Source organism: Rhipicephalus microplus, chromosome 1, assembly GCF_043290135.1.
Source record: "Rhipicephalus microplus isolate Deutch F79 chromosome 1, USDA_Rmic, whole genome shotgun sequence".
In the NCBI taxonomy this organism is placed as follows: Eukaryota; Metazoa; Arthropoda; class Arachnida; order Ixodida; family Ixodidae; genus Rhipicephalus; species Rhipicephalus microplus.
This window is the reverse complement of record NC_134700.1, coordinates 221977823-222001760: the sequence shown is the minus strand read 5'-3', so window position 1 is coordinate 222001760 and position 23938 is coordinate 221977823. Positions and strand designations below refer to the sequence as shown.

Genomic DNA, 23938 nt, shown 5'->3' with positions numbered 1-23938 from the left:
TGTGTGCCCGAACAAACTTTCGGTCACTTCATCTATCTATCCAACACAAAATGCGACACAATAGAAATGCGTGCTTTGAAGTTGTGTCAGCGTTCTTTACATTTCCAAATTCAAAAGAAAACGCTTAAAATTCAAAGGTGTACCCTTTGTAACCTGGTGTACTTCATATATGCCTAAATGTCACGCTTAAGCACAGCGAGAAAAGTGTTGGAAACGTGGGGGATACTCCCCAAGGCTTTTCTTCGCAGCCAGCGCTATAGGCTGTGGACAAAACCGGAAGGAGTACAGGGCCGAAATTCGTACACTAAAACTGTCGGTCGATAAAGCTAATAGGACGAGTTGGTGACTCGTGATACCTCGAACACGAGATTAACATAAGAAACTTGGGGACAAGGACAAAGCCTTGTCTTCCTTAATTTACGAGATCGTACTTCAAGTACCGACCATGCATGCACTGCAGAAACGAACACGCCAGCGCATGATGGGGTGCTTGGCGAAGCACTCCACGACGCGCCTCGCGGAGCAAGCACCCGGGATCTGCATACTACTTAGTGCAAGCGCAGCGAAGAAATTATACAAAGTATACAGAGGATGGTCGACACAAAGCGACAGTCGAGTCACTACTGAAAGTTTGCTGTTAAAAAACCGGCAGCGTATCAGCATGCTTCACTGCAAATGTCGTCGAAAGACAATGTAGTCTTCTGCCGTCCTTCTTTCGTGCACAGCATCACATATTCAGTGCAGCCGAAGAAACAAAAATTACGTATTCATGTATTTTTCAGTAAAGGGACACACCGCGTCCGCTTAATACTCACGTGGCGCTTCAGGTATGCGTAACATTTGCTTTTTCATCGACAATGTTCTCAAGTACGAACACAGCCACCAGTTAAACATGGCTGGGCGTTCATCGAGTGCTTAAACTTTGGCCGAGTGGCCGAATCGTGTGACAGGCAGAACAAAATTTCTGCGTTCAAGTATGCCAAGAAAGAGACTGCGGTCTTTGAAATTGCGCAAATGTACACGTCTCGAAGGCTTCGGAGTCTTGTCAACCCTTATTTGCAGAAAGCCTATACCATTTGCTTCATTTGTGCGGTTATTCGATAACAGTCAGCGCTTTCAAGCGTTAGTTCCTCCTCTACATTTCTCACTAAATCCTTTCTCTGTATATAGCGTTCGTCTGTTACAAGTCTCCCATATAATTCGCAGAGACTGAGAAATAATTGCTTCAGAATAGTTCGTTTACCGTTAGCGTTCATTAGGTACGATACAATGTTTCCGTAGCTCAACGCGCCGCGGGTACCCAGGAGGATATAGCAGATGACGCATGCGCAGTGGCAACCGACGCACGCTAGCGCTAAGCTACGCGTACCCTACTCTACAAACATAGCTGACGACGTAAAGGGAGCGCAGCGCATATCGAATGAGACGCGGAAGTTTCGACACGCGGGTTACGTAACAACGGCACTCCCATCAACGGCTGCGGTTAAATTACATAGCGACAGAGAGATGAAGAAGAAGAAAAAAAAAACAGATGAGCAGATCCCCACGGACGACATTCTCGCGCACAGCGGACGATGAGCTCCCTGGCGTACATAATAACAGCGGCGTGATTACTCGACCCGCAATAGCGGTACTATGCATATACTGCGCGTCGCCATCCCAGGCGTGGGATCCCTTATTCGCGTACTATATGCGCGCGCCTCTCTCTCGGCATCCACATCTCAGTCAACGCGGCGGCGGTGCCATTGTCTTCGCGCCGAACCGGTCCCCCCCCCCCCCTACCCCCTATCTCCACGCGCGCGAGCAAACGAACTTTAGGGTCATCTGCTGCGGGACCGCGCTGACACAAGAGGGAACAGAGAGAGACGAAAGGAAGGAAGAAAGCACCGAAGGCCTATACCCTCTCAACGTTTCTTTTTTCTTTCATTTCTTTTCACGACCGACGACGACTCTTGGCGCAAAACGAAAAAAGCACCGCCACGCGTGGAAGTGTGCCCGAAGCGCCGCTCTGCGAATGCGTACACACGCACGGCCTGTCGCGCTTCGTACTCGGCCTCTTTTCGCTTCTTCTTTGTTTAACGAGGAAAAGAAGCAGCTCATTCCATTATCACTTTCGCCAAGCGTGCGCCAGCTGCGGGCTAAAACGACTTCCATCAAGGCGAGGCAAGAACATCTTATCAACAGCGACATCAGCCATTTCATTAGCTTCTTTCGTTCTTTAAGATCCGGTAACAAAAATCCGCGTTATTAATGCCTAACGATTTTATACCCAACAGTGTTCCTTCGCACTGGCAGCCCCGACCACCACGGTTGCTCCGCCTGCGTTATCGACTCAATCTCAGATAAACCGCGCTTGAGAAATGAATAGAACCCAATAGAAGGTGACTCTATACATTGTCGACAAAGAACGCGGATAGTTCCTCTATGTGACACCACGGCTGACTTCGATGATTGATATGTGGGGTTTAACGTCCCAAAACCACCATATGATTATGAGAGGCGTCGTAGTGGAGGTCTCCTGAAATTTTGACCACCTGGGGTTCTTTAACGTGCACCCGAATCGGAGCACACAACCCGACACCATTTCCGCCTCCATCGGAAATGCAGCCGCCGCAGCCGGGATTTGAACCCGCGACCTGCGGGTCACGGCTGACTTCCTCGTAACAATTTGCGTCCAAGAGCAACAACCACAGGCGATCAATGCTCCGCTGTTCTACATAAAACACTTTTCGCAAACATACGCTCGTACTTTTTGAGTGCTTTGACAGTAGCAGTTAACTGCACTAAGTACGGAAAGGGCACGTACCGTTCTGGTCGGCGGCTGGCTTTTTTTTTTTTTTTACCTTCCCAGTCGCACGAATTGCTCACTACGCGCGGTTACGAGATGAGAAAGTTGCTAATACAGGTCTTGCAGACAACAACAAAAAAAGCCAAACTACGTGCCCGACTACGGTGCGACATTCTTGCGATATTCTTACCGCACACGCTCTTCTTCACGTCCCGCGTTAACTGCTATATACAGCCAGGAAACCAGATGAATATGATCTGATTTCCTGGATATATCTAGCAATTCATGCCGTACTTGATTAGGAGTGTATACGGCAAAACGGTGCTGCTATAAGGAACCCTAGTCGGCGAGGAAAAAACGTCGCAGCCGCGTCGTTGCACGCGCTATATATATTTCTCGCGCGAAAGCCGCGACTTACAACGTTTTCACCACATGGGCCATATGGCACTTATCTTCCACGCAGCGCGAGTTCACCCGCTCCTCACGAAAATGGGGGGGAACACCCCGCGGCTTCACACGAACTGACGCGGCCACCGGGAACGGTCAGCCGCATCCCGTGACCACGTCGCCGTGCTCGGCGGTGACAAGTGTGCATCCACGAGTCGCAGCGGGGAAGCGAGCACTCCGCCGCAGACACGGGCGGCCGGCCACCCGGTCCTTGGAAGGGCAGAACGAAATGCACGCGCACGAGACCAGTTCGAGACCAAGAAACAAAACACAATTGTAAAAAGTTGGACACATGCTGCCGGGAAGGGGGAGGGGGATAAACAACAAGAGGGAAGGCAGGGAGGTTAACCATGCACATGCCCGGTTGGCTACCCTACGCTGGGGGAATAGGAAGGGGGCATAAAGATGAGAAAGAGAAGAGAGAGAGAGAGAGAGAGAGAGAGAGAGAGAAAAGGAGGATTGTCAGTCAATCGGCTGGCGCGTATGCAGCGGTGGCACTACACAAAAGTTAAAGGTGGTCACGTAGGCCTGTAGTCCTCAAAAAGCACAAGACGGTAGGCAAGCAAGTCTTTGTGCTGACGACAGTTATAGCGCGAGAACAAAACGACGACAAAGAAGGACACGGGCGCTGTCCTTCTTGCCGTAGTTCTGTTCTCGCGCTATAACTATCGTCACGTCATACCAACTAGCCCAAGCTGCCACACACTTTGTACTGAACTACAATGGCTATAACTTGGAAGTCAGAATGCCCAACTATACAAAACTGAAAGGAACTAACGTTTTGTCAATCCTTCGCACTTGATACGTTATCTTCACGGGGTAGATTACTTCATACGTCCCTTAAGTCATAATATACAACCGCGCCCGTGCATTATCCCTCCGAAAAATCAACCGCGTAATCAGTATACAACGAAATCCGTTGCCCTAAACCAAATGCTACGCGAACAGACCGCTTAAATTTTTTTTTTCCCTCTCGTTGCTGTCGTACTTTTACGAAGTTTATAGATTGATACAGGAGCACATTCCAAATCCGAGTAGGCTTCATGTTTGCGACGTCATTCGCAAGCGCTGTGCATAACATATACATAATAGATGTTCAATCAATCAGTCAAACTAGCATGCAGGACCTCGTTGTATGACACGCCCTTTGGCACCCCGTTTTACGCCCTGGCGCAAAGAGTAAGTAGTAAAACAGACACACGGGCAAACCCGTGACGTGGTGTAAAGCACTTGCGCGGGAAGTCCGACGGAGAAACCCACCTGGTACTGCGGTGCCACGCTGTACTTCATGCGGATGAACTTCTGCAGATGGTTGATGGTGAAGGCCGCCGGGCAGTTGAGGAAGCGCCTCGGAACCCCTCCTTCCTGTACTCGCCACCGGAAGCGGTCAGCAAGGAGGCCGGAAGGAGGGTGAAGGGGCAGAAAGAGGAAAACGCGAATATGAAGATGCGGCAGTGCATTTCCAGTGCAGAGCAACCTATTTTCATTGTATTGCCAAGCAGAAGCGTGGCTCTGTGGTATAGAACACTTGCTTGCTACGCAAAGGACCTCGATTAGATCCTCACTCAGATTCAAACTTTTTTATTATTTATCCTATTTGCATTTTTCTGGATTTCTCGGTCACGTACATGATTTTTCACTTCCAACCAACGACGTCGGAATGGCTGCTAAACAAGCTCTTTAACGCTGCCACGTTAAGAAAAGCGCTTGTATTCTGTCTGCCGTTATAAAAGCGCAGCTCAGCGCTTACCACGCATCCATATCATCCTCCACCGTGCACGCACATCGAACGGGCAAGCAATCTTCCCTCGACAGACCCCCTTCTTCCCGCATGGACCGTCCGTGGCGCATCGATCGCGAGGGGACGCATGCAGAGCCAAACGCGGCAGGAGAGGTTTTCTTATGATGACGTAGGCGATCACAGTGTGCTGCTTCGAAACAATAAGAATGAGCTCCGCAACAAAAGTACACCGAAACTCGAGGCATTGCACGTGCGACAGTTGCGCGGAAGACGAAGTTTGGGGAGCACCAAACACATGAACGAGACACCTCAAAAGCAAAAATATCCGTGCAGCCAGCGAAACGCCGAGTGAAATTAGCGTCGGACCGGTGCCACAGTCAATTTCCCCGACACACCGTGCAAACAGAACGTATCCGCGTACCTCTACTCACTTCAACACACTTTTAATAAAGATCTGAGGTTCTACGTGCCAAAACCAAAATGCCGTTACGAGGCAGTCCGTGGTGGGGTGGACTGCAGATTAATTCTGAACTGCTATATAGGGATGTTTTAAAGCGCGCCTATAAATAAAAAAATACAGCGGTGTTCCTGTACGTGGTGCACTCATCGAAATGGACGCCAGACTCCGCCCAGGCGGCGCTGCCAAAAACGCCGCCACCAGCGCCCCTATCGACGCGCCGGCCATAAATGGGTAGCGCAAAGAGAGCCGTCTGCAAGCGAACGTGCATATAGACCCTCCTGTTTCGTCGGTTTTCAGACGCGGTTTCTTAAAAATCAAGGACCTTCTTCCGTCAATACAACCTCGCTTCAGAAAAGTATACAGGAAGCTCATAAAAGCAAACTGCGGGTACAATGCAAAACATGTTTCAATTATTTCGGCGTGATGCAATTCAAGTGCAAGCGAGCATCGCATGACATCGAGGCAAGCATTCCGACGTGAGATCGTCAACGCCTAAATGCGTTAAACTTGGGCATACGCATGATGTTAAAGCGATGATCGAAGTACATACAGGAGCAATATATCTCACCATCAGTGGTACCAAGCTCGCTTTATCCGGCACGAATGGCCCTGACGATTTCGATCTTTGCAGTTACATTATCTATCGATCTCGCTTGCTGTGCATTGAACTGTTACAACAATGTGAAATTGAGGGTTGTCTGCCGTTTCTACATACTGCAAAATGGGAATGCGTGCGCGTGTTCACTCAGAAAGGCAAAATCGAGGCCACCAAGAGAGCTCCGGCAATCGCGAAGACAGAGTGCAAAAAAAAAAAAAAAAAGTGCCCGATTGTGGTCGCCATCATTTTGCGATTTCCCTGGGTGATGTACGTGTTCGCATTTCCTAGTTAAAGCCGGAATTTGGACCCTTCGAAGCCCTACGTGTATGATTCTGTGTAATGGCGACCACTTCATATTATCGATGGTCGCGGCGTGTGACATGCTTATCGCGCGCGTCCGTCACCTATTTACTGTTGCACATCGCGCACCACGGTCAGAGGCTGTGTTAAACTTCATAATCAAAGTTACTATCAGTTATCCGCGGTAGCGATCGGGCGCATTATCCTATCACCTACATTATCAATCTTTCTCACGCGAGCGGCTGTGGAGAACGCGAGTAATTCGCTTACACAACACGTTCGCGACGGCTCGTATCCGGCGTTATCACCGTTCTGCTTCGTGAAAGCTTCATGAATCAGCACAACTGAAGTTCTTTACGTCCGTGGCAATTCGCAACGCAAAAGTATACCGTCGACTGGAGTAGTTTTTCTAGAGCGCGGAGCTGTTGCGTCTGCTCTTGTTCTCGCCGTGGTTCTGGCAAGTGAACCCGCAAGCACTTTGTGGTGGTTCGATGACACGTCTCACTAGTGGAGAGTAATTCGTAGCTCTTTTTTTCCAAGTGTTCAATCCGCAAATATACCTAATATATAGTTCAGTCGTTGCTTCGTATGCTGTAGTTGCATCTGGTTGCGCAGGAAACAGTGCAAGGGAGTCGGGCTTTGCACCAATCAAAACCGCGTCGACAGATGGCGCCGGGTGTCCGCAAAACTCCAGAGTCTGACGTCCACGCGGCCGCAATGGCCGGTAATCGAACTCGCGTCTTCAAACTCTATAGCAGAGCGAAAACCGTTAAGCTACTATGGCGGCTATAAATGAAAAAAAAAATGACACAATAACAACTTGACCCCCTTTTTGTCCAGTTTGCACGGCGGCTACATGCTGCACATTATTTTGTACCGAACGATTCCCAGATAGGAATTCTGCGTGATTGGTAAATAATTGCATATAACTGTGAAGACCCCGAAGACGCGAGATTTCGCGAAACATACACGACACGAGTTGAAAGCGAAAAAATGCTGAGTAGCAGGAGCATACCGTTTCTTTTCCAGGGTTTGTAGGCTTCCCTTCGTTCTTCTCGCCACTAGGAGTTTCCTCTTTCTTGCTGCAAGATACAAAACGTGCGAAACGGCGACACTCAAAAAACGCCAATGGTAAAATGTCCCACGCTGTTTTTTTTTTTTTAAGAAACATAAAGGTCGTAAAGGTCTGACCACGCGCAACCGTTGAAGAGCGTCAGTGCCTGCCTTTCTGAGTGTAAAGTTGCTGTATATGCTACCTAAAGGTAGCATATACAGTAACTCTAGTTGTGTGCAGTCAGACATAAAAACAGCTAGCGCGAAATACGGTACTGCGGCGAGATAGTGGAACGCCTGCCTGCAAGCAACAAAATGACCTGTATATCAAAGCTTTCATTACGTTCCGTCCCGGCGATACTGCGGGTGTTGGGTCTGTATTGTACGATAAAATACTATTCCTTCTCCAACGTACGTCACCTCTCAGACGGCCCCGAGTGGGTCTATCACTTGTCGCGACATGACCAATGACAATCAATCCTACGTAGCACCGGCAGCACTAGCGTAATTGACTGACAGGCAGAATAGACCAATCAGGGAGGACCGACACTGAACAGAACTCTGTATTCGTAGTGCGGAAAAGGCAAGCTGCACAATGTGCTTTCAAGGTCAAATGAGGTGAACACGATTCGCCCCAATATCAATGCGTAATATATACGTTTACAACAAATATCGGACACAACGAAGCCACATTCGTTTCATACTTAACTTCGTCGCAATGAGGTTCCGCTTACACGTGCTGCTGCAAATGTAGTGGCGCCCCTTAATGTGGAGATGCGCAATAGCGCAGTGACAGGTGCCAGCGAGTGCGAATTTCTATATGCTACACGTTGCCAGGAATTACTTCAGACATTATACATGCCGGCACCACGACACCATTGCGAGGAACGCCGTAGTGGCCACATGACTTCGACCACCTAGGGTTGAGTTGCGTGACATCGCCCAGCACGTATGGGCAAGGGGGTGTCCCCTCCCCTCAGTTTCCCTCCACCAAAGACTGCGAAATCTCTTGCGCCATCGGTTCATCTCAACCTACGCAAACGGATCACTGAATATTAGGGAGCTTTAGAATGCCATTTGCAAGCGCTGCAGGCGTTGCGGGCGCCATACGAGATTTAGAATAGCGTTTGCCCTGCTGCGAACCGCAACGCACGATCGCAGCGACACCGTAGCCTCGAAACCAGCGCTTGCGGGCCGCCATCACCGCACGCAATTTTGGATTTTTTTGCGTGCAGTCCGCGAACGAAGACTCGCGTTACGACGCATGCGCAGCGGCAGCGACCGCACCGCAAGGGCTCGCGGTGCGCTATTCTAAAACTCCCTACTGAGGCTGTTCCCGTTATATTGTCCAGTGTAAGGGGGGAGGAAAGAAGGGTAATGTGCCACTTTTTCCGCAAATAAGCACAGCCCTGTCAGTCTCCCAGTGTGGTGTTGCGGTTAACCTTTTACAGGGCCAGATCCCGAGGCTAATCGTGGTAGTTTAGCCAGACCGGTTATTGCAGAGCGACAGCAAAAAATGGCCGCAAATTTGACGGCTGTTAGTGCATGCCATATACCAAACAACGCTTTTAACCCCGTCGTGGCGAACTCCCATCCCGAAAAGAGACGGTTGACCACGGTGGCGTCATTTAGTTCACGCAATATATCTGCTCGCCGGTGCGAAGAACGAATTAAAAGGAACGGGATGCCCGTACAAAAAAAGGAAAAGAAAAACGCGGAACAAAAATAGTCGCGGTTCCGCTGGCATTCGGCGCGAGCGAGGATTGCAAGGAAGCGCACCCGCAAGGACGCATTTCGTATACGGCCACCCAGCCCAATTGAGATAAACAGTTTCGCCCACTCCCTCTCCCGGCCGTTTAGCGAGCGAACAGCAGTCCCGGTTACAACTGCCGCGTGCTTTGCGAGAGAAAGAGAAAAAAAAAAGAAAAAAACCGAGACGCCGCCGGGCTACGTGCGAACTCACGCACAAGTACGTACACCTCCCCAACCCTCTTCTCTGCGCGTACACAACGTGCGCGTTAACGCACGCACGCGCACTTTATAGCGGCCGCGATTACCGTCCGCGCAAACGGGCAAAGGTTGCTGAAAGGGCGAAAGAAGCGAAAAGAGGAGGAGAGCCCACGCAAAAGCTGGAGGAGGAGGGGGATAGAGGTGGGGATGCGAACAGCAGCAGGGCAGAAAAAAAAAAAAAAAACACCACGGCCGAGGAAGCCGCCGAAGGGGCGCCACGCGGCGCGTATCGATTGCGGCGCGCGCTTCCCAGTCAGTCGATGGGCGCCCGTCAGCAACGCCGGAAAAGCTACACTGTGTGTACGGAGGGGAGGCACATTCGGAGCGAGGGAGAAGGCCAGATGAATCGAATAAAATGCGGACGCGTCAACGTCACGCCGCCTACTCAATGACGTCAGCGCGCCATTGCGCAACAGCGGAAATAACGTGGACGAGCCTCGAAGGCCCCATTCAGAGCTAAGACGGGCGACACTGAGGTAACAGGAGCGAGCTCACGCTGCTGTCGCTACGCGTAGAGATGCGCACGAACGCCTGCGACTGGGATGCGCGAACGAAATGCGGAAGTATGACACATGTACAGGCGTGCTATGGTCGAGTTCGGATTTAGCGCATGGCTAATTCGTTACGATTCATGGTTGGATTTTTTTTTTTACTCGCACGAGATCGAGAGACGAGACCGTCACCCCCAAAAGCTTTACCAGGTTAGTATGGTTGTAACCTGGGTGCGGCAAACACTAGGCCCATGCCCCCCCCCCGCCTAAAAAAATTGTTTTCTCCATGGCGCTGCGAGCCAAAACTTTTCCTGCGGGCGGGGAAGCGGAGTTGCCTCCTCCCCCGCACACTAAAAAATTTTTGGCTACTCACCTGCGGGTCAGGGTTTCACAAGTTATATAATCTATCGCGGCACGCACCTCATCAATTAACGCACCTGCGTGAACAGTATTCATCTCCTGAACAGTAAGTACTAAGTGTGGTGCAATGTCACGCCAAAGTGCAGCCACCGAAACCGCACAACACCGGTATACCTTTTTTTTTTCTTTTTAAATATAACAGGTAAAAAATGGACTTCCGAGCTTTTCTGAACAAACTCGCTCGTAATTCTACACCTTTCGCTGCTCACCAATGCTCAAGAGGTTAGCTCTAGTGAGCGACATAGTGAGTGAGCACGCTGTTCTGAAATGCACCCTGCATTGCACCTAAACGAATCACGTCGCAATATTTGATTCATAACTTGACCGCGATAACTTATACATAACGCCGCCCCGCCGCGGTGGTCTAGTGGCTAAGGTACTCGGCTGCTGACCCGCAGGTCACGGGATCGAATCCCGGCTGCGGCGGCTGCATTTCCGATGGTGGTGGAAATGTAGGCCCGTGTGCTCAGATTTGGGAGCACGTTGAAGAAACCCGGGCTCGGCGTCTCTCATAATAATATGGTGGCTTTGGGACGTTAAACCTCACATATCTATCAATTATACATAACACGAAAACTTACAAAACCAAGGCTAACGATTGATTGATTAATCGATATGTGGGGTTTAACGTCCCAAAACCACCATATGATTATGAGAGACGCTGTAGTGGAGGGCTCCGGAAATTAAGACCACCTGGGTTTCCTTAACGTGCACACGAGCCTACAGAATTTTCGCCTACATCGAAAATGCAGCCGCCGCAGCCGGGATTAGATTCCGCGAGTCAGCAGCCGAGTACCTTAGCCACTAGACCACCGCGGCGGGGCAACAAGGCTAACGAGTGATGACAATGAGCCATATATGCGCTGTACAATTGAGTCGGGTGTCAGTAGCTGAGAAACAACGGCTCACAATCGTCATCGTCACCACTTGAGCGAGCCAAGGTGGCACAGCCCCCAAGCGAAAAGTTACATTGACGACTATAGAGGTACTGCATTCGTCTATCTATTCCTCGCTGCAGTATACGAAGACTCCAGCTCACCCTAAAGGGCCGCAGTACTCCAGCGAAAGGCTGATGGTGTCGTCGGGGCTGAAGATGAGCCGGCTGGAGTCGTCCACGATTCCTCGATCTTCGGGACACGACACGCCGGCGACTGCGAGAAAAAGAAACCGATGCAATGTGATCGAACGAAGTGCGGCACCGCGCCTAGAAATTAGGTCATGTTGCACTTATCGCGACGAAAAGTCGCTTATCTTCCTCTCACTCTTTTGTTATTACTATATTACACTATTTGACCTTAACAATTATGCCAGTCGACTTTCTGTAAGGAGATAACGCAATCGCGTTTTAACTACACTGGTATTATAGTCAAGTTAGCCGTTACACAGATCTTGGCGAAACATCTATACAACATTTGGCTTTATGTGACGTCTGTGGCTGATTTAGAATGCCAGCTTTCGAAACCGGAACACCCATACAACATCCTATTTCAAAACAAACTTGTACTTTACGACAACGAGAGAAATACACGCTCGAGCGTTCAGAGACCGCAATTAATACACACATACCGTGTTCCGGGTGCTTCTCGTAGTAGTCGCGTCTTTTCTTCATCTCCTCTGCAGGAAAGATGAGAGAGAGAGAAAAAAAAACGATCCATGTTTAAAAACGTTTAAACATACGTCGCAGCATGCAGATCGCAACTTCAACACTCCTGAAATATGCAGCAAAGGTGCTATGTACGAAACTCTATACTACGTTAATTTCTTAAGACTCAAACAAACGATGTATACCATATTACTTCTTTTTTCACGTAATGAATAAAACTTTTTTTTTGTTTTCGAAAGTCTGCCCATTGGCATAATTTTTTACCCAAAAATACGCATCAGTCTAAGAACTGGCTAACCTCCCTATCCTTCCTCTTTCAATCCTCCTCCTCCTCCTCCCAAATATACGCATGCAAACTTACTTCGTGGGTAAGCCGTTTTCACTATACGGGACGATGTTAACACCCTAGATTATCATAACGTTAGTAACCTTCGGCGCATCTTAAATCACAGCGTGCGTATCGCACGATGTACTGACAACCATGTACGTAAGCGATAAACTTTTCGTAACGACGAAAATGCGAAACAAACAACGCCCTCTGCCGGCTTGTGGTGTACAGCGGAACATGTAAACGCGGCGACACGCGACTATCAATATCCTTGAGTCACAGCAGAATAAAATTAAAGTTCAGCTGAATCGATTGATTGATTTGTGGGGTTTAACGACCCAAAACCACCATTTGATTATGAGAGACGCCGTAGTGGAGGGCTCCGGAAATTTTGACCACCTGGGGAGTTCAGCTGAATCGACTCAGGCATCACCAAAATCTGTACAGCTATTTAATTCGCAAGCAAGAACTCTTGATCTGGCACAGCTACGCGTAACGTTGGTGCAGCACGTTCTTACTTTGGTAAAGTCCAGGAACAACCTTGTACACAATATTCTGGAGGGTTCTGTCAAGCCTGCAAACAAATAAGCGAGGACACGCATGAACGACGGGCCACCGCTAACTATAAATGGTCAGGGATGTAATCGACTAATCACTGGGTAATGTCATCAACCAGCACGAAGTATGCAAATGAAGCTGGTCACAACCACCAAGGAGAGCAAACACGAGACTTGTCTGCACGTGGTCGTCGTGAATGAACACCCAAAACTACACTGCACTCCACCGTGTTCCGGGTATGCAGAAACGCGTTATATACATTAAGTGGGGGAGATTGAATTGCTACTAATCAACCCCAATAAATTGGACAAGCTACAGTAAAACCCTAAATCATTTTAAACTGATTGTCTTGTGCAAACAATATGGCCGCCAATTTCGCTGTAATATACGTATATGTTGCTACAAGTAAAAATGGTATTTTGCCTCTTTTTTTATTTAGCGCACTTGAATACAAAGCAACGTAATGCACCTGTCTTTTCAACTTCCTCCGTATTTTGGCCACGTGGTCAAGTTATGCTTTCCTTAAATACGCCCGGCTATGCAATCTTACTTGCACGCCATTTTTCACAATGTAAGATTTATGTAGACTCCTGCATGCGCAGTTAAGATATGTGACGTCACTGCGAGGGAACTCCGACGGCGCAGATACGCTTTGTGCTGCGTTTTCTGACTCATCAAGCGCATTCTCAGGGCATATTATGCATTAGGTATTGTGAACGGATGTACACTAACACACGTGCAATCACCTTCCTTGTGGTGTCTCCGAGAATAAAAATATTTGCTAAAATTTCATACAATAGCGGGATTTTTTTTTATTTTGCTTATATTTCTTTGTACGCTCCAGCAATAATCACATGCGCCGGGAAATAAGAAGAGGTGTAACTCCCCCGTTTGCACATTGCACGAGGAAAAAAAAATAAACCCCAAATACACATGCAGACGCAAAGGCCTACCGAATGGACTGATGCGGCTTCGTCTGATGCACGGGAACGTCGCAGATGGGGCATAGCAGGCTGGTGTTCAGGAACTGAACGATGCACACTTTGCAGACTGCATCGTCGTGGATGCGAGAACAGGAAAAAAAAAAGGGAGTGGGGGACGGGAGAGGAAGAAGACATCACACATATATATATAGATGCATACAGAGTCCAAGACAAGCTAACACCTTTTGTACAGGAATCAATTACAATAACTGAAGAACCGCGGAGCGACCACTGTGAGGTGCACGCGTATATACACTTGCCTATATAGGCGATGCCGCGAATCGGTTTTCCCGCCCGGTGTCTTACACAAATATTGCAGAAAAACGAAAGACTATATATGACTCAGATACCCTTGACGTTTCGTTCAGTACATAGCGATGCCTATACACGGATTCCATGTTAGTGAGCAGCGGTGGCCACCGACGGCATAGTGAGGGGCTCTTATGGCGTCTTCGGAAAAGCGCACCGGTGCCCACCAACCGTCTTCGGCAACCAGGGCGCACCCTGTCTGGGCACTCTTTTTTGTTGTTGTTGTTGTTGCTCAAGGGTGCTCCGAAAAAATCGGCGGAGCGACGCTGTGCAATCGCAGCATTCGTTGCATGCCACGACTGCTCCGGGGCACAATTCCCGCGAGGATCCTATTATATATCTGTTGTTAGCGGTAATATATAGTTAGGAGGGCGCTCAACAGTGCTCACATCCGGCAGCGTCTCCCCTCGTCGTTTCCTCGCGCCCGTGCATCTGTCTTGCTTCACGGCGCATCGCTGTTATATTCCGAGCTAGTGATGACGGGCACCTTATACGCTTCGGCAACCGTAATATAACAATATACAAGCGAGCACAGTTGATTTGTGGGGTTTAACGTCCCAAAACCACGATATGATTATGAGAGACGCCGTAGTGGAGGGCTCCGGAAATTTTGACCACCTGGGGTTCAAGCGAGCACAGTACCAAACGAGCGGCGCATCTGCTGCTGTGTGAAACAAGCGCATTGACCACTGTCGCTGAGTTGACTTCGAAACCGGAGTGACATAATCCATGAACAGGAACTCCCCCTACACACATAACGTACGAAACATGCCTCGTCAGAAACAAGGTTTAATGTCGGCTCATACAGGACCCTCTTGACATACATATATGAAGTACACGCGTATGAAACTAAAGAAAGCATACTAATATTTTTCAACAACGAACATTAAGAATGAAAATTTGAGCCCCCGTTCGAAGAATTGAATAATCTTTTGTACATGCGCCTGCACTTCTTGTAATCATCGGTTCCGAGGGAACAACTCATGCACGTAATAGTATGCGCGCGCACTCACACGAGTGGAGGCACTCAATGAGCGTGGTGGCATCCACCAGGTAGCCGTTGCACAGCATGCACGTGATGACCGAGTTGAGGTCGGCCAGCCTCGCGCCCGGCATCCTTCGACGACCAGCCCTGCGTGGACAAACACAAGCGCACCTGGTTTTAAATACACACACACCGCAGCATGCGGGCCACACTTCTCTGTGCTGTAAACATGCACGCCAGACGCCTTAATACCGATACGTGCGCACAGACACGAGCGCCTTATGAAGCCACGATTTTTCACCATTTCACAAAAGCTTCGGTACTGTATACACATATCGAGTTCTCCTTGTCGCCTCCAACAGACGTCACCTCGAACTTGGTGGCGAACGATGAGAGCAGAAGAATGGAACGCCGACTCAATCGATCATACCGAGATCACGGCCACTCTGGAACAAAAACACTGCCAGCCGCGACATGGAAGCACGAGGCACGTTTCGCACACGCGCTGCACGTGTAAGCGTCGCGTGCTGGGGAGCCTAAACGTCAGTAGTCGGTCACGTCTGGATGGATGGATGGATGGATGGATGGATGGATGGATATGGTTGTACCCATTAGATCGGGCGGTGGCTAGTGCCACCTAGCCGTAATACTTAATGAACCAAAAACTAGATTTAGTTTTTTTCCCCTTTAAATAGTGAGGTTGAGGATTCGTACTTTGCACTGAAGCGTTTAATTTTCACTCATGGCTTGACTTTAGCCACCAATCAGATAACCTCCTTCTAGTCTCATGGGAAAACCGGGCGCCATCTGCACGCGAGAATGCAAGCCAAGTGTACATGTAAAAAAAACACGCACTTTTCGAAGCCACATACACCGCTCGTGCAGGGACACGTTTTCGTATGTCTTCGAGCGTGCAGACTTCAAACGCCACGCAATAGCGAAAAGTGCATATACCATCGAGTCTCGCCGTTAATCTCCGTGTTCATCTCCGGCAATTCGACGCACCGTATAGCGGCGCGCTGCCGCTGTCGATCGCGGAGGCCACGGCTTCGAATGACATTTGAAGCTCAATTTTTTAGCGGTGTCTGTAGCACCACCATAGTCTTATAAACAGGACCAGGTTTCATAAGTTGTGGGCGCTGCCCAGGTATACAGATGGTGCTGATACAAGGCGGACTTCATCCTTTTCCCTCTGGTGAACCAAACTTTGCTGTCAAAAGCGCAAGCAACTCCCCCCCCCCCCCCCGCCTCTCAACACATTTAGTTTGCATGTAAATACTATATATGTACACACATTCGTACAAGCACACACCCATATATATATATATATGAACTAATTAATATAAGCCCAAACCAACCCTCAGAACAGAAATCCTTGCTACACTCCCAATCACACTACCTACTGATCTGCCCGAGCAACATGCAAGATACCTGCAAAGCTTGTGTACCTGCACAGCTGCAAGCCACTGAGGGTCTCTCCAAGCTGCTTCTAGACATTTTTTTTTTTTCTATACGACACTGCTTCGCACACAAATGCTACCGTGTCTCAAGGACGGCCAGCCCAGCGCGCCGTGAAGCTCGGGAAAGTTTTTTTCGGACGCGCATCCTTGCCCTCCGTTCGCCGGGGGGCAATTACGCGCGCACGCCGCATATCAAAACAAAGTGCCGCGGTGGGTGCGTGCGCGACATCATCTTTCGTGTTTTTTTTCTTTCTCCGCCCCGTCCACCAGCACGATTCCTTCCCACTCTTCCTTTCGCTGCGCGCCGCCAGCGACGCGGCCACCCGAACGCGCGCTGCGCACATCGAGCACGCGGCGCTGAGGACGACACGGTGGTCTATACACGTCGTTCGGCCTGACGGGGACGCCGCATAGTCATTTTTTTTTTGTAGCAATGGCGTGGTTTTTCTCCGTCCGCGCTGAATATCGTTTTTGGCTTTTTCCCCTCTGCTCGTCTTGGCACTTCGAAAAAAAAAAGAGAGAAAACTTTATTCGAGGAATTGAGATTCAACGAGCACGATCTTGCTGTACTAATAGCGAACAGTGAATAGAAGAATGAGCCCTAGCAATCAATAAGGCAGAAATTATCAATAATTGCATCTGCTACCCAACATAAGCCAACATTCATCGTCACTTACCCGAAATCGCCGATATTGGCCAACACTTAGGCGATATCAGCAACCAGTAACAGTCATCATCCAGGGAAAAGCAGCCATTGATTCAACATTACACTAGCCCTTATTAGGCAAATCCACTCAACAAAGCCATAGCGTCGCGTTGTTTTCAATGACGGTAACCGTGCATAAGTGGGATATATTCCGGACGGCGTTTTCGGAGAATGCGAAGACGACGACGGTCCTCTTCCGCGCTTTGCTGCTAAGTCAGGGTCTTGATTTTCCCGTAAAAACACTACGCCAAAACTGGCCAGTGCACCGTGCTAGAGACAACACATCCGAGTGAAACACAGTGGACAGTGCTGGAGTGAACACATTAGCAGACTTTCGTCCTAAACAGTGTTGCGGAAATGTGATCTCTCTCTCTCTCTCTCTCTCTCTCACACACGCACACACACACGCACACGCACACACACACACACACACACACACACACACACACACACACACTCGCGGATCGCATTCGCTGACACGCGCAGCCACAACGACGCTCCCCTCTTCCATTGCGCTTCCGGGAGGGTGCCTCCAATATGACGAGGAAGTCGTACCAGCCTGCCGTGGCATGGCCTTGCCCGTCTCTATATAGTGCGAAGGCTGCTCTCATCCCTCTGTTGTTTTTCGTTCTCGAAAGAAAAGCAGAGATACGCCTCGGGGTGCGTCTGCCCGCCACGTCGCGTTAGCGAACGCTTGCCGCAGAGCGTTACGCATCATCAAGCCTGCCGGAAGAGCCTGCAAATAAATAAATTTGTAAAGCGCACTAACAGCTAGGGGTTGGCTTCAGTGGTAGATTTGGTATCAGAGTGTTTGTTTCACTGTGAGTTAGGATTTGTCCAGTATAGGACCTACCTTTGACCTCGTATACGTAGTGGCTGCATAAAACAAATGCGAGATCTTTCCCTGAGCGTGTAAGTTGTAAGTGTAAAACCTCCTAAATCTACAGTCGCCGTAAAGCGCATGCGTAAGGTGAAGAAAAAAGAAACAACAGCGACAATGATATGTGAAGTATGATGAACACAAGCAAAAGAAAATGAGGGAAGACACAGTACGCAGTGCTAAGTATGTTAGTGGCAGCCTCAATTCCACGGTTCGTAAATGGAAAAGGCCGACCGTGAGTGAGTAAAAACGTTTATTAAAAGAACAGAAACCGAGGTCATTCGAGGGGTTCTGGGCGTATGTTAAGTCAATGGAAGCGCACGCTTTATTAACAAATCGTTTTCAAACACTCCGCACAGAGGGCGCACTACGGAACTTATAGCCCGATAACATGGAACACGACATACCTATTGAAATTTATCAAAACGTTTCGTTTTCATACATTGGCTTTACATCAAGAAACATAGCTCAGAGTTTCACAAGACCATACATTATCCTGACCATTCTGACTGGATAAATGTCGACAGCTTTGCACAGCGCAATTGTAACGAGTGCAGGTGCAGAGGACACAACGCAGGCGGTGTCATCGTTCCATTTGGTGAGAGCTAACATGTGAATATTGAACCACCAATATACCACTTTACCTTAATTGATGAAACACGCAAGATGCAAGTTTCTTCCCAAAGATTTCAGACATTATCGGAGTTTGTTCTCGATCATCTCGAGTAATTCACAACACTAAACTTCACCAATTTAAACGATAGAGAGAAAGTAAAAAAAAAGCCCTACCCTCGTGCCAAGAGACCACCCTCTCCCTCCCTTCCTCGCCATCCGTAACAAGAGAGAGAGAGAGAGAGAGAGAGATAATAAAATGAGGGAAAGGCAGGGAGGTTAACCAGAAAATGGAGCATCCGGTTTGCTACCCTGTACTAGGGGAAGGGGGAATGGAGAAGAAAGATGGGAAATAACGCGAAGAGGGAAATAGACGCGCGCAAAAAAAAAAGGGGGGGGGGGGGGCTGGGGTGCTATAGTCTATACAAAAGGCCACTGCCACGCAAAAAGTTCAGTAAACACTTCACTAATTTTCTGTGAGCACACAAATCATGTCGCCTTTCAAGCACTTGATTGTTCAGACAAAGGTCTGTCGTCAAGGCGAGCTAACGCAGGAGCTATAGTTGCCATTTTTGCACGCTGTAACGAGGGCAGTGACAAAGAACGTGCTCTATAGTTTCAGATAACAAGGTATTCGCAGTGACCAAGCATCAAAGCTCGTGACTTGGTACCAAGGTCCCATGCATTCGACGTATACCGAGCCCGCACTTCCCGACAGATTTCATCGACCGCTCAGAAGCCGTGCAGAAAAAAGGATAGGCGACGGGGAGGCCATGAGTCGGCACCACGCCGGCTCCACAACCCAGCAAGGTCAATTATCTTCCTTCGCGCCGTGTCGCCAAAAAGACGACCAAGGCAGCCGCGCCACAGGCCCTCCCCGTCGGTCGGCTAAAGATAGCGGTCGAGGAGGGACGCTGTTATTGCTCGCCTCAGCACGCGAGCTGCTCGGCGGGCCATTCCCAGGCGAGCAGATGATGCACGCACGTGGAGCGATTGCGCAGCCTGGGCAGGCACCCCGCGGTTCAGATACCGCCGTGGTGCCCTCACTGTGACGCAATTACGTTATACCTGTTGGTAACTTCGCGAACAGATAGTATAACACGGCCCAATCGATTCATATAGTATAAGAATGTGGAAGTATAACTGGAAAAGAAAGGAGCCCAGCAGGCCCGCTCAAAACAAAGCCTCAATAAAGTTCCATCAAATAATTGCATTATAGCTGGCACGAGACATTATAATACCGCTATGGAAACTGCGCAGATCCTGCACGATGGCACGCAAGTCGCAAAACAGACGCTCCTATACAGTGTCACTTTAGCACGACTCGTAACTAAGAAATATTCATAGTGAGGACACAGTGTGGACGGCGAAGAGGTCAGCAACGGGAACTACCAAAATGCCGTGGCTCGAGTAACGGAAATAATAGGCGATACTATCTATCAACGTATTCAAAATAGTCAAACACTCCTGGACTGTTGTTATATATTTTAACCAAAATATAATTGCCATGAGTACCGGTGATGGTATACACAATTATACACAATTGGCGTTGTTCCGTTATGCAATTCCACAGGAAACAGGACTTAAATTTACAAATCTTCTTAATTTTAAAATGCTGTTTACCGTTAGCCGATCGTGTCCGCCAACATGTCCATGCTCACTACTCATCGAAATCTAGCCACTATTTCTACATATTACCTACATACAGCGGGATCGAATCCCGGCTGCGGCGACTGCATTTTCGATCGAGGCGAAAATGCTGTAGGCCCGTGTGCTCAGATATGGGTGCACGTTAAAGAATTCCAGGTGGTCTAAATTTCCGGGGCCCTTCACGACGGCGTCTCTCATAATCGCATGGTGATTTTGGGACGTTAAACCACAAATATCATATCATTATTGTTTACATATATTCAACATCGGCAATCCCACCACGCAGTCATCGAGCGCGCAGTAAACACGCACATGTACATACAAGCGCAAATTACATCGCATACAACATACTCTTTTATACTTGAACAAAGTACACCATATGAAGCGAACATTTCAAACTATACGCATATCGCTCATAAAGACCAAGAACGCAGAGGTGTTAACAGCTGCCGCCTCGTTCAACTGGCTCCCGTCGAAGTATACACAATGTCAGCAAACAGACAAGCGAAATAGTTTTCCAAGTTCACGTGTCCTATTTGTCAATTCTCGCGCAACACGCATACATCGCACAGCGAGTGATTCGTGTTCTCCTCTGTGGCCCCCGCGGTCACGACTGACAAACATTTAGCCAGTACAGAAACGCACAACGACATCGTACGCGCGTCCCACCCACGCACACAATATCGACTGTGTTTAGCTTCCTTCCTGCCCTTCTCCGCGCGTATTCTTTATTCCGTACTATATACGAAACGCGCGCTTCTTACGCGGCCCCCTATGACCCGCATCCGCGAGAGTTGAGCGCGTGCAGAAGAGACGTGCCAGCACACGACGCACACACATATCATACTGCAATGGGGAAGCCCCCGACACGATGCGAAGAGTATAATGCGGCGGCAGGGGATATAATAGAGAGGAGTGCACGCGGATCCGCACGCACAGACACTCCACCCCGAGGTTCGCCGCTGTCACCTTGCATAATACAGGAGGCTCACGGGGTGGTTGGCCTTGGGCCATTGTACCGCTTGGGGGGGAGACAACGGATTCCGCCGAACGACGGAGAGGAGGGAAGGGTGGACGATGCCGGCGGCGCGCCAGGCAAGCACAGCCAGATGGCCGCAGCCGGCGGTGTTGTGCCGCCGCGGCACGAGAGGGGGCGCCCGCGGACGTTCACGGCGGCTCCGGACGCTGGCTCTTTCGAGCTGCTTCTAGAAGGCGACAAGCAGCCAGACTGGCCCGTATGGCATTTACATGCACCTTTCCGAGCTGAGTGACACAAGTTGGCTTCGACGACAGCTCGACACGATCTGCTGCGTGCTTTTAGGCGAATCCGATGATCACCAAGAGTCGTAAAGAGTAGCTCTTGAGAAACAGTGACTGTCTGGATATATGGAACTGTGCGATTATCTGAGTCATCGGGGCGGCTATATGACGCACGGGACGTACTCATAGTAACGATGAACGCGAATAAACGTCTCAGTTGTTACTTCGCTGTGTCCGAAAAGCGCGCCATTTTCGCAAACAGAGACTGTGCAACGATTGCAGTGACTTTTGTGCGCCCCGTAACTACAACAGAATCGTTCCAGTGCCCCTACGCCAGCCAAGACGTACGATCCTCCCCACCGGGAGACAAGGGCGCGCGAAAGATGCTCCATTCTCCTCCTCTCCGAGGGCCAAAGTACGCATGAGAGATGAGGGGCGATATCTCGGGCGGCCCGCCACGCTTACAAAATTATCCACACTAAACAGCTGGAGCTCGGTATAGCGTAATACACGCACGCGCGCGCACGCAGAAAGGGATAAAAAAATCACAACATATCCACTGAGTGAATGACGATGAGTGGGGCGAAGCGTTCGTCCGTCCATCCGTCCGTTCGTCTGTCTGAGAATATGCTGTGCTGGCTACGCCGGAGCTATAGACTGCCATAGGCCACAAGGAGCTTCGCCCCTACAAAGCGGACAAGTAAGACTTTACCCCACAACTCAGTCGAGCCAACTACTAACGGAACAATCATTCGGCGATCCGTCGTAATTTTTGTGCATCCACCGGCTCTGGTACGAGAAAAGCCACGCCTTCGTCGATTACTGCCGGGATCGGTCGTTGACAAGACAGGAAGCCTTGCATTACACCGCGGTACCGGGGTTGTACACTCTTCAGTAGAGAGAGGGAGAGAGAGCATGTGTGAATCGTTGCGGCGAGTCCCAACTTCCCACGCGTCAACTATCTTGTCGGTCACACAACTCTCTTGATATAGCATCATATTGTCTAAAGAGAGAGAGTTGACGACCTAGCGTGTTTTAAGATTGTTATGTACGTGTGACAATCCAGGACTCTGAAAAATTCTTCCCGAAAACGAACTCTGCGCAAAAAAGGACCAAAATACTCTTTTTTTAACTTCTTAGAGCACACTTCTCTCTTTTAATGCATATATGTGTACCAACTAGGTCCAAAAATTTTTTATCTTACTTCTTTTTGTCTTTTGAAGAGAGACAAGCTTCAATGAAACAGCGACTATGAAGTGCCCTATCTTCACTCTGCTGTACTCACCCCACACTCCGGACGAATCTAATTACTTTCACTGAGGTGAACTTGTCTTCACAAATGATCAGAAATAACAGTAATGGGATCTCATTACTTCCGGGCAGCAGTAATTTTAATGTAACCCAATGACGCTATAAAAATTATGGAAAATGCAGTTAGTAAGGTAATTCAGTTACTTCTCAGAAGACAATAGGGGCTGTTACCTTGTACGTACATACTTTTAAGTTACCGGGTTATCGGACACCCGATGCATGCGCAGTTCTTCACGGAACGTAATCATTTAAGGGACGTAAATTACCCACCGGAGAGACTTTACATTTTCGGCCCCTCTCGCAAGTCACCTTCGCTCATAGAGAGTCGCGGAATCCCCATTGCGGAGACTAGCCGTCGAGTGAAAATGAGCCCAGTATAGCGATCACAGTGTTTCGACCGGATTACTAAGGCTAACGTGGCCAAGAACACCGAAGCCGTAAGCATTCGAGTCCCCAACAGGCTGAATAGGTGGCGCCATCTAGCGGGGCCAAAATGAACAAGTCATTCACAAAAATGTTATTTCATAAACATCGTGCATTGTACATCTAATGTAAAACCTCGCAGCGGCATTATTACGAATGAGTTACCTTTTTAATCGTTTCCACCTTAAAAAAACAGGCGTAACCGCGTACGCCAACATGTTCACGACAGCGGTTGCACGAAGAGTCCCAGAATGTCGACACCATCGTTGCGGTAGTATTGAATTTCTTCACCTTTTTGCGTACAAGGAGACTTCACAGGACAAAATTAAAGCTATCGTGATTTCACCACTGTAGTGGTTCAATTTTACATGAATTAAATATAGCTTAAATTCAATTGTGATCACTGTTTATAGTTTGCGCAAACGTAATGGTATACGTTTACGTGTACGTACGCCGAGATTTCGCCTATGGGGAGCTAAAACTAGAAAAAAGAAACACGTCTTCCGGTAACCCGGTAAACGCAATCCGGTATTCCGCTACGACGATAACGTTCAGAAGTATA

At 49.0% G+C, this 23938-nt stretch overlaps 1 protein-coding gene across 1 annotated transcript in view; it reads right to left on the bottom strand.

The window, feature by feature from the left end:
* Positions 1-23938, bottom strand: part of LOC119159624 (uncharacterized) — a 91927-nt gene that overhangs the window by 13425 nt on the left and 54564 nt on the right. Inside the window, exons 2-8 of the mRNA XM_037412438.2 lie at positions 15103-15221; positions 13751-13847; positions 12758-12813; positions 11875-11922; positions 11348-11459; positions 7350-7416; positions 4496-4600 (exon numbers count right to left, since the gene is read on the bottom strand). Of these exons, the coding sequence (XP_037268335.2) occupies positions 4496-4600; positions 7350-7416; positions 11348-11459; positions 11875-11922; positions 12758-12813; positions 13751-13847; positions 15103-15205 (588 nt within the window). The 5' untranslated portion in view covers positions 15206-15221. The remainder of the gene's footprint in view (positions 1-4495; positions 4601-7349; positions 7417-11347; positions 11460-11874; positions 11923-12757; positions 12814-13750; positions 13848-15102; positions 15222-23938) is intronic.